Here is a 12,577-nt window from a genome sequence, read left to right as displayed (position 1 = left end):
GAATATAATCAAAACCACTGAACTGCTTTTGAGAGTGAATTTCATGGTATATCTCAAGTTGTCACAGAAAAAAAATCTAATTCAATTTTCCCCATTTGTCCAATATGTCTTTTATAGTTTTTCTTCTTTAGGTCAAAGATCATGGATTGCATTTGGTTATTATGTCTCTTTATTTGCCCATGTTCTTGATGGGTTAAAATAGTAAAGAATATACAGATGGTTAGATCTCCTATACACAAAAGAATATACAAATGGTTAGATCTCCTATAAACAAAAGTTTCCTGAAACTTCCTTAAATGTGTAGCATGGATCTAGTTTATTTTAGATGCATGCAAAATAAAACATTTGATTAAATTAAAATTGCTCTTTCATGATTGTAAGCTCTTGGTGAAGGCAGATCAGACAGGGTATTTGGGTTAATGTCTGTTAAAAAATTCTGTGTCAAAGCACAGTATTTATACTGGCTTGAGCTAGAATTTTGAAACATTGTTTTAAGGTTTGTTTTTTAAAAATAGCTTTTAGAAGCTTCTTGAGATGTAACTATATATGATATATAAACTATGATATACAAATATGTATATTATACAAAAATATATCCTACAATTTTTTTCCTAAAGAGACACTGTTTTTCTGTCACCCAGGCTGGAGTGCAGTGGTGTGATCACAGCTCACTGCAGCCTTCAACTCCTGGGCTCGAGCAGTCCTTCTGCCTCAGCCTCCTGAGCAGCTGGGACTACAGGCACACACCACCCCACCTAATTTAAAAAAAATTTTTTTTAGAGATGGGGTCTGTTGCCTAGGCTGGTCTCAAACTCCTGGCTTCAAGCAGTCCTCCCACCTCAGCCTACCAAAGTGTTGGGATTACAAGCTTGAGCCACGGTGCAGTTTTGTATATAAATGTCTTACTGTTATAGCTTGGTAATTGACCTAAATAATACTGTTACATATTGTTTTAAGCCCCCAAAATTGTCTTACCTAGATGTGGTGCTAGCAACTGTTTTTATAAAGGCAGGAGTATAGAATGGCAAAATGCTGAAATACAAACATAAAAGCACACGGACCTTAGTGTCACAGTAGAAACTTCCTGTTTGCAATAATTACCATTTTAATTTTGGTGCAGAAAGCCTTCTATGGATGTGATAGTTTATATACCAAAGAGCAATCTCTATTTGAAGAAACTGTGTGGCCTGGTTACAGAAGTGTCTGCTGTATCTGTAACTGTCACTGGTATTAAAAATACTGATTTATTTTGCCTGTTGTGATAATCAAGAATAACTTATTTGGATATGTGCATGAGATGGTTGCAAATACCAAGTTCAGGTATTTTACTATAGAATATAGATAGACGTGTTTTCTTCTGGTTTTCCCCACCCCTTTATATACCTTGATTTTAATTTTTATCAAGTGTGTCTCTTTGGCCTTTGCCGCTGTGGCCCATTGATCTGTCCATCTGTCTGTTACAGTGCATATTGGGTACTTCCAGAAGTATGAATTCAGTGATGCAAAGGACAGGCGGGCTGCAGCAGCAAAGGTAGGACAGAATCATTCCAAAGACAAGTCATTAAAGGACCATTAAACACACAAACACACAGACATTGGCAACCAGTACCTCATTATTTAAGGGCACATCATTTATCCTATAAATCTTTATGGGAAAGCTTGTTCTGACATGACAAATGTGACGTACTTGTAAAGGGCACAATTTTATTACTATGTTTTAAACCAGAAGCCTACTTGGCACTTAGGCAACAAAGTAAATGGCATTTGCCGCTGTCTTTAAGATGCGGAATAATAGAAGAGATAATTAAATGGAGGAAATAAATGGTATTAATTTGATTCATGGAGCTGGCTGATTTTCAGAAACTATGATAAAGGATCCTATTTTGCAAACTGGGAGGAGAAACAGAGAAGATAGATTGAGCTATGTGTGTATATTAATGTGTTAATGTTTATATTCCTGATTCTGTAATATTTTGATGAAAATAATCTAAATCTTCCGGTTATTTTGCTTACTTCCATGAGGATGATTAAGAAATTCTATTTAAATATTTGTACCATTTACTTAAGTATTTGTATCAATTTACTTGCTAAATGATAGCAGTTATAATAGCAATTTCTGGCTTAAAAAAAAAATAACAGGGTTAGGATGGAAGGGCAGTAGCATTTTTACACTGAATCCTAAAACATCAGTTACAGGCAAGTTTTAAGACTTAATCATACATTGCAAACACTTGAAGATGAAATGGAAGGCCTATAAGGTTGAGTGTTAGGTTGCATGTGTCATTCTAGTATTGGCTGAAAAGCGAGTGCTATAGGTATAGTGGAATGATGCACATATTTGCATCATTTTCTATGCTGTTGTGCTTCTGAAGAGGCTGTGTTTTCCTGAATGGGTTAGTAGAGTGCTTCTCAAGGCTTCCCAAATGAAGTCAGATAAAAATGTGTATTTGTTCTTCCAGTGAAGATTGCTGGGTTTTCAAATCAGCAATCTTAGCTGTAAAACCTAGGATCTTACCACAGCCTAAATTCTGACTCAAATGCTGATGTTAGTTAATACTTTTATAAATTCCATATACTATATTGAGGAGATCTAGTTTCTTGAATGTGGAAGTGAAGCTTCATAATATACCATGATAGGAATGTTTCAAATCAATAGTGTTAAAATGTTTTGAATTTTTTAAGATTTTTTTTCAGCTGGTCTTGGAAACTTTCAGTTATCTGTTTTTGAGTCTACTGAAGGTATTTAGCACCTTCTCCCAAATGTATTTAGGTATTTAATGCTCCACTAAATAGATCACAAAAGGGGAGTCTTAAGGAGGTGAAGATGTGAACTTCTTGACTAGATCTAAATCACTGCTCTAAAGATTTGACTTTTTAAAATGGTGCTTTCTTATGTCAGTAGACTTTAATCTGCAACCAAAATGTTTTGTTTTAAAATAAAAATGAGGCACATTTGTGCTTTTTCACTTCTACTCCAATTCCACCTTATTCTGCAAGTTGCTATTTTTTCCTTCAGCAGTAGGAAATTTTAAATCTATAGATTTAAAAATTGTATGGTATTTTCTAAGATAACCATTTCAGTTTATCAGTTTTCCTATTGTTGGACATCTAATTCACTTCATATTTGTGTCTTCCCTTCCCTTAGAGAGTTTTTGTAAAGAAGGCTGAATGTTTTCAAAAGTTATAAGTTTATGTTTACATGTGTGTGAACTACCATTTTCTGTATACCCTTGCTGACAACAATTAAGAATCTTGGTCTGGCATGGTGGCTCACGCTTGTAATCCCCGCACTTTGGGAGGCTGAGGCGGTGGATCATCCGAGGTCAGGAGTTCGATACCAGCCTGACCAATATGACGAAACCCTGTCTCTACTAAAAATACAAAATTAGCCAGGTGTGGTGGCACAAGCCTGTAAATCCCAGCTACCTGGGAGGCTGAGGCAGGAGAATGGCTTGAACCCAGGAGGCGGAGGTTGCCGGGAGCCAACCTCCAACCTGGGCAACAAGAGTGAGACTCCGTCTCAAAAAAAAAAAACAAAGAATTTAAATTTTTATTAATCAGGTAAAGAAAATATTAGTTGTTTTAATTTACATTTTTCTGAATTGCCTTTTTATATCCTTTGCACCTTTTCATAATTTTTTTTTGTTTGTTTTTTGAGACGAAGTCTCGCTCTGTCACCCAGGCTAGAGTGCAGTGGTGTGATCTCGGCTCACTGTGACCTCTGCCTCCCAGGTTCAAGCCATTCTCCCGCCTCAGCCTCCTGAGTAGCTGGGAGGCGCATGCCACCATACCTGGCTAATTTTTGTATTTTTAGTAGAGATGGGGTTTCACCATATTGGTCAGGCTGGCCTCGAACTTCTGATCCCAAGTGATCCACCTGCCTTGGCCTCCCAAAGTGTTGGTGTGAGCCACTGTGCCCAGCTAGTAATGGAATGTATATAATTATCGTAGCTCTTTCTCCAGTCTGTTATTTGAAAGAAAAAAAAAACAGTACATGCATGTGGTAGCAAATATCAATGTTATGTCTTATATTGATAACATTTATAGCTTTAATATGTCTCTTCCTTTTGACATTCTTTCCTTTTTTTCCTCCATCCTGGAGAACCCCACTTTATGCCCGCTATAGTTATGTTATCAAAATACTTTTGTCTTGTGATTATAGCCAAATCTTATTAATTTGCTTATAGCTTGATTTTTGAAGTGACACTATTGAATGCTTGTTTTTATGGCTTATAAATATCAATGACCTTCCAAGTAGTTTGTTAAGATTACTGTTACTTTTTGTTTTTAACAGGTCTAATTTCAAATGCTGTGAACCTTCCAAAGAACAGTACTCTGGTGGCAAGATGGTTAGGGTTTATTTATACTCCTTGGAGCCCTTCATTCTGCTCTTGTGATCAGGATGGCTTTCCCTCTAAGCCTGTTACATATAGCTCTCAACCATGGACTTTGCATCACTCTTCTCCTGTGTTGGAGCCTCTGATTCTTAGATACATAACACTTTCTTAGGCTGTTACTTACTGTGGCTCTGATAATGTGCTTAATTTTCCTTCAAACTTGATTGCTAGATTGGCTAGGTTGGAAACTCTAGATTGGAATGTTTATGCAAGACATTGCCTTCTGCATTCACTGTTGGTGATAAGACTTATAGTAGTTTGGTTGTCATTTCTCTTTTTTTTTTTTTTGAGACAGAGTCTCACTCTGTCGCCCAGGCTGGAGTTCAGTGGCGGGATCTCGGCTCACTGCAAGCTCCGCCTCCCAGGTTTACGCCATTCTCCTGCCTCAGCCTCCCGAGTAGCTGGGACTACAGGCGCCCGCCACCTCGCCCGGCTAGTTTTTTGTATTTTTTAGTAGAGATGGGGTTTCACCGTGTTAGCCAGGATGGTCTCGATCTCCTGACCTCGTGATCCGCCCGTCTCGGCCTCTCAAAGTTCTGGGATTACAGGCTTGAGCCACCGCGCCCGGCCCTCTTTTTTTTTTTTGAGATAGAGTCTCACTTTGTTGCCAGGCTGGAGTGCAATGGTGCAATCTCGGCTCACTGCAACCTCCGCCTCCCGTGTTCAAGCGATTCTCCTGCCTCAGCCACCCGAGTAGCTGGGACTACAGGTGTGCACTGCCATGCCCAGCTTATTTTGTATTTTTAATAGACATGGGGTTTCACTGTGTTGGCCAGAATGATCTCGATCTGTTGGCCTCGTGATCCGCCCGCCTCAGCCTCCCAAAGTGCTAGGATTACAGGTGTGAGCCACTTTATGACTTTTTTCTTTTAAAGATTTCAGCCTTGGCCAGGCGTAGTGGCTCAAGCCTGTAATCCCAGCACTTTGGGAGGCCGAGACGGGCGGATCACGAGGTGGGGAGATCGAGAACATCCTGGCTAACACAGTGAAACCCCGTCTCTACTAAAAAATACAAAAAACTAGCCGGGCGAGGTGGCGGGCGCCTGTAGTCCCAGCTACTCAGGAGGCTGAGGCAGGAGAATGGTGTAAACCTGGGAGGTGGAGCTTGCAGTGAACTGAGATCCGGCCACTGCACTCCAGCCTGGGTGACAGAACGAGACTCTGTCTCAAAAAAAAAAAAAAAAAAAAAAAAAAAAAAGATTTCAGCCTTTTCTGTGGCATTCTGAAGAGATGTGTAAGTGTGAATCTTCTGATCCATTGCGATGGATCTTTAGTGGACCCTTTCAGCTGGAAGACTTGTGTCCTTATAAAGCTTTGGGGAATTAACTTTTATTACTGCTTTGCTAATTTCCTTCCCTCTCCTCTTTTTTTGGAATTCCTATTAGTTGAATGTTAAAAACAATGGCTATAACTTAAAATAATGATAAGTTATGGAAGAAAGATTGAGGGGTGCATGTAGCAGTGCTAAATCCTCATCTTTCACATCGGGAAGGTTACAGATATCTAAAATAGAAAAATAACTTCTTGAACATAAGCTTATTATTTAGGATAAATAAATACTAGAAGACAGAGCTAAAAGAGTTTAAAATGCTTACGTCAGAGGATTGGGTGAATGACTGAGATACGTGACTGAGTAGTGACTGAGGTATGGCAAAGAAGGCCATTGAATCTTGCAGTACCCATTAACTTTCTTTCTTTTTTTTTTTTTTTTTTTTTTTTTGAGACGGAGTCTCGCTGTGTCGCCCAGGCTGGAGTGCAGTGGCCGGATCTCAGCTCACTGCAAGCTCTGCCTCCCAGGTTTTTACGCCATTCTCCTGCCTCAGCCTCCCGTGTAGCCGGGGCTACAGGCGCCCGCCACCTCGCCCGGCTAGTTTTTTGTATTTTTTAGTAGAGACGGGGTTTCACCGTGTTAGCCAGGATGGTCTCGAACTCCTGACCTCGTGATCCGCCCGTCTCGGCCTCCCAAAGTGCTGGGATTACAGGCTTGAGCCACCGCGCCCGGCCCCATTAACTTTCAAAACTATGTATGTATATTAAATAAAATAATTTAAAAGTGATTTAATGTAATCTCTAAGGTCTATATTTAATGATACCTTCATTCTTTAAAATATCGTCAGGAAGTTTATGTAGACGTGTTCTTAGACCAAATATTCACTATCAGCCTTCATGGGAGGAGGTGCACACTATGTATTCCTTTGTCACGGTTCGTAATTATTGAGCTGTGTATTCTGAGAATAATTGACAGAGAATGTACTGGAGATTTACATGGCCTGTAATTGCTTGGTTTTAAAACTTACATACAGGGGTATATTTTTGTCTAATTCAAGATCATTTGGATTTAAGACCTTCATTAGCTTTGAAGAAGCCTACAATGGCTTTTTTCAAAAATAGAATTTTTGTTAGAAAACACTTCTTAAGAGACAAATTTATTTAAATCCCCACTCTTTTAAAATAGAAGTATGGTTTTCAAATAATGTTATTGAACAAAATTTTATTTACTGTATATACATATGTGTAGTATGGATGAGTAAGAAGCAGTGAATTGCTAATCAGAATCCCACCACTTATCAATAAGTGTTTTGAGTGGCACGGTTTGAGAAAGTACTGGTTCAAATGCTGTTAAAAATCAAATTTTTATATGCTGTCTCTAGATGGTTTGTTGACCACCTAGTGGTTGTGTTAAAGAAGTGGAGTTACATTGAAGTCACACAAATGTTTTGCTTGTGTGTTTGGTGGAACATTTTAGTATGTGCCACAATAGATATGTGGAATGCTGATACTTAGGGCTTAACAGTTGGAACCCAGTAGTGAGAATGTGAACAAATAACTGAAAGGTTACAAAACACCTTCAGTCATCTCACAATTCTGAGTCACCACAAAAATAATAAAGTAGCATGAGGTGGTCTATGTTTATGGTTTACATTAGCCCCATTGTGCCCGGGCAGTTTGGAATTTAAGTTACCTGGTTCTTGGCCCTACCTTTAGTTTGTACCCTTTTTATCAATAGTGCTTTTTTGCCCCTATAAGGAATAGCCAGTTAAGAGACTGCAACCCAAGAAAATCTTGCCTGAGTGGGGTTTCAGGTAATGATAAAAGTTTGAAAACTAGGGTGTTACATATTAGAAGCGACTTGTCTCTTGATACAAAGTCATAGACTGCTATTTTAAGTCTTGAGTTTGCTTTTTTGATATAATATTGAATGATACCTTACCTGTTGTTTCTGTTGTTTATATAAATATATCCTTCCATTATCTCTCCCCTCTTTGGTTTGTGGTTGAATTTTTTTGGAAAACATCAAATGATTATACATAGTGGTAACATCCTTTCTTCTATTTATAGAGACATTGTATTAAACACTGATTAAACTCTTGATGTTTTCTAGAGGTGAAATCTTTATGATATATTTGGGATGACATAGAAGGAAGTAATTTTCCTCATAAAATAAATGTGCAAAGAACAGCAAAGCCCAGATGTGTCATTGGCTAGGCACATTTATTAACAAGTTTGGATGCATCAGGATTACATATTTAAATCAAATGCCTATCTCAGCAAAATTTCAAATTGTCATGTATTTATAGGATTGCCAATAGTTAATTGAAACTTGTCATTGTTAAATTTTGCTTTAATTTCCAAGAGTAATGAGTGGTTGGGCACTCACTCATGACTGTAATCCTAGCACTTTGGGAGGCTGAGGCAGGCCGATTGCTTCAGCCCAAGAGTTTCAGACCAGCCAGGGCAACATGGTGAAACCCTGTCTCTACAAAAAATTAAAAAAAATTAGCCTGGCATTGCGGCATGTGCCTGTAGTCCCAGCTACTTGGGAGGCTGAGGTGAGAGGATTGCTTGAGCCAGGGAGGCAGAAGTTGCGGTGAGCCAAGATCTCGCCACTGTACTCCAGCCTGAGCAACAGAGCCAGACCCTGTCTCAAAAAAAAGAGTGGTGAAGGTATGACATTCCTGCTGAAGTAATCTGGGAAGCATCTTTAAAGGGGAGTTCTCTCAAGAATATTATCCTCAACGTTTTTACTTTCTCTTTTACCTTCCTTCTCCTGAGGTAGCTTAGAAGTAAATACTCAAAACTGGGAAGTTTGATGATTAGTATTCAGTTGTAAATTCTTTTAAAATGCACATACTTTTAAGCCATCTAGAGATTGTGTGGATTGTCTCCCTCATCCCCACTAAGTTCTTCTCTGTCCTAGGTAGTCTAGAAGGCCAAAAACTATTTCTCAGACTATTTTGCATTTAGGGTTCTAGATATAAAATAGTTGATGACAATTAGAATGTATATGTGGGAGATTTGAAGGGAGTTTATTTTTCGTTTTTCTGGGTCATGAAGAAGTGAGATTTTGCCAACAGTAGCAGAAATGCAGCATAGCATTATTTATTCTCCAGCATCTTGAGTTTTCAGAGGCTTTTGTGGTTAAGGCAGCAGAGGCTTTTGTGGTTAAGGCAGCAGCTAGACTATTTTATTGTGTACATCCGCTAGCTTCCTGGGTATTTAGAGGCAGTTGTGACAGTGGCAACTTCCTGATTCAAGCTCTCCAGTCTTTGGATCACAGTTATCTGCCATATGTTCTTGGATTTAATGGTTCCATTGATGGCTTCTTATGATTTCAGTTCTGTAGTATTCTGGTAGTCTCTCCTGGAGACATATTTCTGTGACCCCATTCCTCCATTCTTTCCCATAACTAAGCATCCAGTTCCTTTTTACTTCCCCTTTGCTCAAAATATCTAGTGGTTTCTATTCCCTCCACCAAATACTGATTGATCAAAGTCAGGAGCATCCTTTGGTGACAAAATGCTACTCTTCCATTTAGTAGATGGTACTGTAAGTGATGCAGGATTTTTCTTGACTCCTTCCTTGGACTTGTAATGGGGGTGCCCCATTTACTCTGCCCACAGCCCTCAACCCCTTGTGGGAGGGAGCATGTGAGCAAGTGAGTGCAGGTTCTGTCTGGCTGCTTTGGGTGCTGGCAGGAGGAAGTTTCATGTGGGCCCTGTGATGGCACCCAAATTGGGGTGTCTGCAACCCCTGAAGCCCCAGAGGGCATGTTACAATGCTGTCTTAGCTCCACTGTCTGTGGACAGTGGTGTGTTATCAGCTCAGTAGGCTCCTTGCCTTGTTGTGTGGGGTGGCTGCCCTCCACTAGTGAGGGCAAAGGGCCAGTGTGACAGCCGTTTTTGTTTAGATGGAGTTTCGCCCTTGTCACCCAGGCTGGAGTGCAATGGCACGATCTTGGCTCACTGCAACCTCTGTCTCCTGGGTTCAAGCAATTCTCCTGCCTCAGTCTCCCAAATAGCTGGGATTACAGGTGCCTGCCACCACGCCCCACTAATTTTTGTGTTTTTAGTAGAGATGGGGTTTTGTCATGTTGACCAGACTGGACTCAAACTCCTGACCTCAGGTTAATCTGCCCGCCTCGGCCTCCCAAAGTGCTGGGATTACAGGTGTGAGTCACTGCGCCCAGCCAGACAGCCTTTTTTGGGTACCTGCACTTGGTGGGTCCCAAGCTCTTGTCTGGTGTCCAAGAAGAATGAGGTCCTGCCAGATGCTTGAAGGATGGTGGAGGCGGAGAATTTTCTTTAGCGATGAAAATGGCTCTCAACAGGGAGGGGAGCTAGAGAGGGGACAGGATGGGTAGGTAATCTTTCCTGAAATCCAGGGACTCTCTCCAGTCAAGCTGCTTCTCTCCTTCGTCTTTATCTGCACAGGATGAGGGGTGGGGTGGCCATCAGTAGTTTCGGAAAAGGCAACATTTGATTGGTAGAAAGACATTATTCGGAAAGAACCAATTGAGAGAGAATCAGCAGACAGAAGTTCTCACTTTGGGCCGTGGGTTTCAGGCTTTTTGGTTCGAAGTTGGGGTGTCACTGGGGACCTGCCCCGTCTGCCTAGAATGTCTCTGCTTCCTGCCTCTGTCGTTGAACTTCAGATATATAAAGAAGTTATTATATGATGTCATTGAGTAAGCATTAATTGTATTGACCCTTTTAGTGACTCTAAATATAAAGCCCTCAAACAAACCTATACCTTTAAAGGGAAGAAAAACTATACTTGAATTACACATGATAATTTCTTAGAAGGCATTAAGTTTTTAATCATATCTAAGGAGAATTTGGAAATGAAACCATTTATAGTTGCAATTTAACCAACTCTCAAGAGCATTACTTCCTGTAGCTTATATCAGTGCTCCTCAAACTTTAACATGCATACAGATCACCTCTCGAACACTTGAGGGTCTGTTTGAAGTGAAGATTCAGTAGATGGTGGTTGGGACCTAGGCTTCTACATTTCTAACAAACTCAGGTGATTGTAATTTTGTGAACCACACTTTGAGTAGCAAAGCCTATAGTGTTTATAGTTATCATAAAGGTAATAGTTTAAATTTCTATTTATATGAACTTTCTTTTTGAATACTACTGTATCATAGAAATTTACTTTTTTAACACAAAAATGGAATATTGTGCGCTACTCAGTGGCTTGTTTTTTTTTCCGCTCAGTGGCATCTCATGAATAACCTTCCATGGGAGTGCATACAGCTCAGTTTAATTTTTTAATGGCTGCATAATATTTCAAGTATGAATATAGCATAATTTATAGGCAGTCTCCTCTTGAAAAAATGTATAAATGGGAAAATGCTTTCCCAAGTAATGTGGATGTGAAAATTCTTATACTTCTATACTTGGTATTTCTGTTGAGTAGGTTCCTAGAATGGGTATTTCTAGGTCCTAGTTCATGGGCATTTAAAATTTTGATCTTCTGCCAAACTACCCTCAGAAAAGGTTTGACCAGATTTGCCATCTCACCAACAAATTATGACCTATTTCTCTTACCTTTGTCACTGGATAGTGTCTTTTTTTTTTTTTTTTTTTTTTTAACCCTGAGACGGGGTCTTCCTCTGTTGTCCAGAGCTGGAGTGCAGTGGCGTGATCTTGGCTCACTGCACTCTCCACCTCCCAAGTTCAAGCAGTTCTCCTTCCTCAGCCTCCCGAGTAGCTGGGATTACAGGCTCGCGCCACCATGCTGGGTAATTTTTGTGTTTTTAGTAGAGATGGGGTTTCACCATGTTGGCCAGGCTGGTCTTGAACTCCTGACCTCATGATCTGCCCTTCTTGGCCTTCCAAAGTACTGGTATTACAGGTGTGAGCCACCGTGCCCAGCCGATAGTATCAGTTTTTAAGAATTTAGTCATTGTGGAAGATTTAAAGCATTCATTGTATTAAGGAGATTGGATATTTTCGTGTTTTTCAACTAATTGTAATACGCGAATTGATGAACTGTCCATTTTTGTTGGATTATTTTCTTTTATGGGTGGGTATGCTTGCTTATTTTTGTTGTAGAGTTTATAAATATTCCTTAGAATACAGATGTTTTTATACTTTGTGCCTTCTGAGTTTCTAATATTGTTTAAAAAGTGTTAAAAAATACTCTTTAAATTTTGGACCCATAAGCAGCTCATTTGAGGAACTTGTAGATTTTATGAAAACATGAGCCCATGCTTCTGTAGTAAAATCTTAAAACTGAGTTTTAAGGTGGTACCGCTAACCTATTTAATTCTCTTTCAGATCAAATTCTAAAATAATAAAAAGGTGGGTTTTGGAGGTGTTCTGTGTATGTAAACTGGAATAAAAAAAAGTTTTTTTTTTTTTTTTTTTTTTACTGTATCCTAAAATAAGAAAGTTGTCTCTTGAGATTTTTGAAAAAGTAGTTGCCTCCCACTCTGCTAAATATAGGAATGTCATTCAGCAATTTGGTTGTGATTCTGTATGTATTTATGTATGTATGTATTTTTTGAAATGAAGTCTTGCTCTGTCACCCAGGCTGGAGTGCAGTGGCATGATGTCAGCTCACTGCAACCTCTGCCTCCTGGGTTCAAGTGTTTCTCTTGCCTCAGCCTCCCAAGTAGCTGGGACTGCAGGCGCACACCACCATGCCTGGCTAATATTTGCATATTTTTAGTAGAGATGGGGTTTTGCCATGTTGGCCAGGCTGGTCTCAAACTCTGACCTTAAGTGATCCACTTGCCTTGGCCTCCCAAAGTGCTGGGATTACAGGCGTGAGCCACCATGCCTGCCTTTGGTTGTGATTCTACCTGGAGAGTTTGTTATACTCTTGAATGTGGGCCTGTCTGTACACATGTGTGTATCCAGATTGTGGTTCTCCACTTTGACTGCTTATTG

General features: G+C 39.7%; 1 protein-coding gene across 2 annotated transcripts in view; it reads left to right on the top strand.

The window, feature by feature from the left end:
- The window catches only part of LOC105492983 (ariadne RBR E3 ubiquitin protein ligase 1), a 148,480-nt gene that overhangs the window by 21,924 nt on the left and 113,979 nt on the right, over nt 1-12,577 (top strand). The window contains exon 2 of one of the 2 annotated variants that reach the window (XM_071101105.1): nt 1,464-1,531. The exons of the other annotated variant lie outside the window; for it this stretch is intronic. Within the exon in view, the coding sequence (XP_070957206.1) occupies nt 1,464-1,531 (68 nt within the window). The remainder of the gene's footprint in view (nt 1-1,463; nt 1,532-12,577) is intronic. 2 annotated transcript variants of the gene reach the window in all.

The sequence above is a fragment of the Macaca nemestrina genome, chromosome 7 (assembly GCF_043159975.1).
Source record: "Macaca nemestrina isolate mMacNem1 chromosome 7, mMacNem.hap1, whole genome shotgun sequence".
In the NCBI taxonomy this organism is placed as follows: Eukaryota; Metazoa; Chordata; class Mammalia; order Primates; family Cercopithecidae; genus Macaca; species Macaca nemestrina.
Note: the sequence above shows the minus strand (reverse complement) of the source record. Positions and strands in the feature narration are given on the sequence as shown.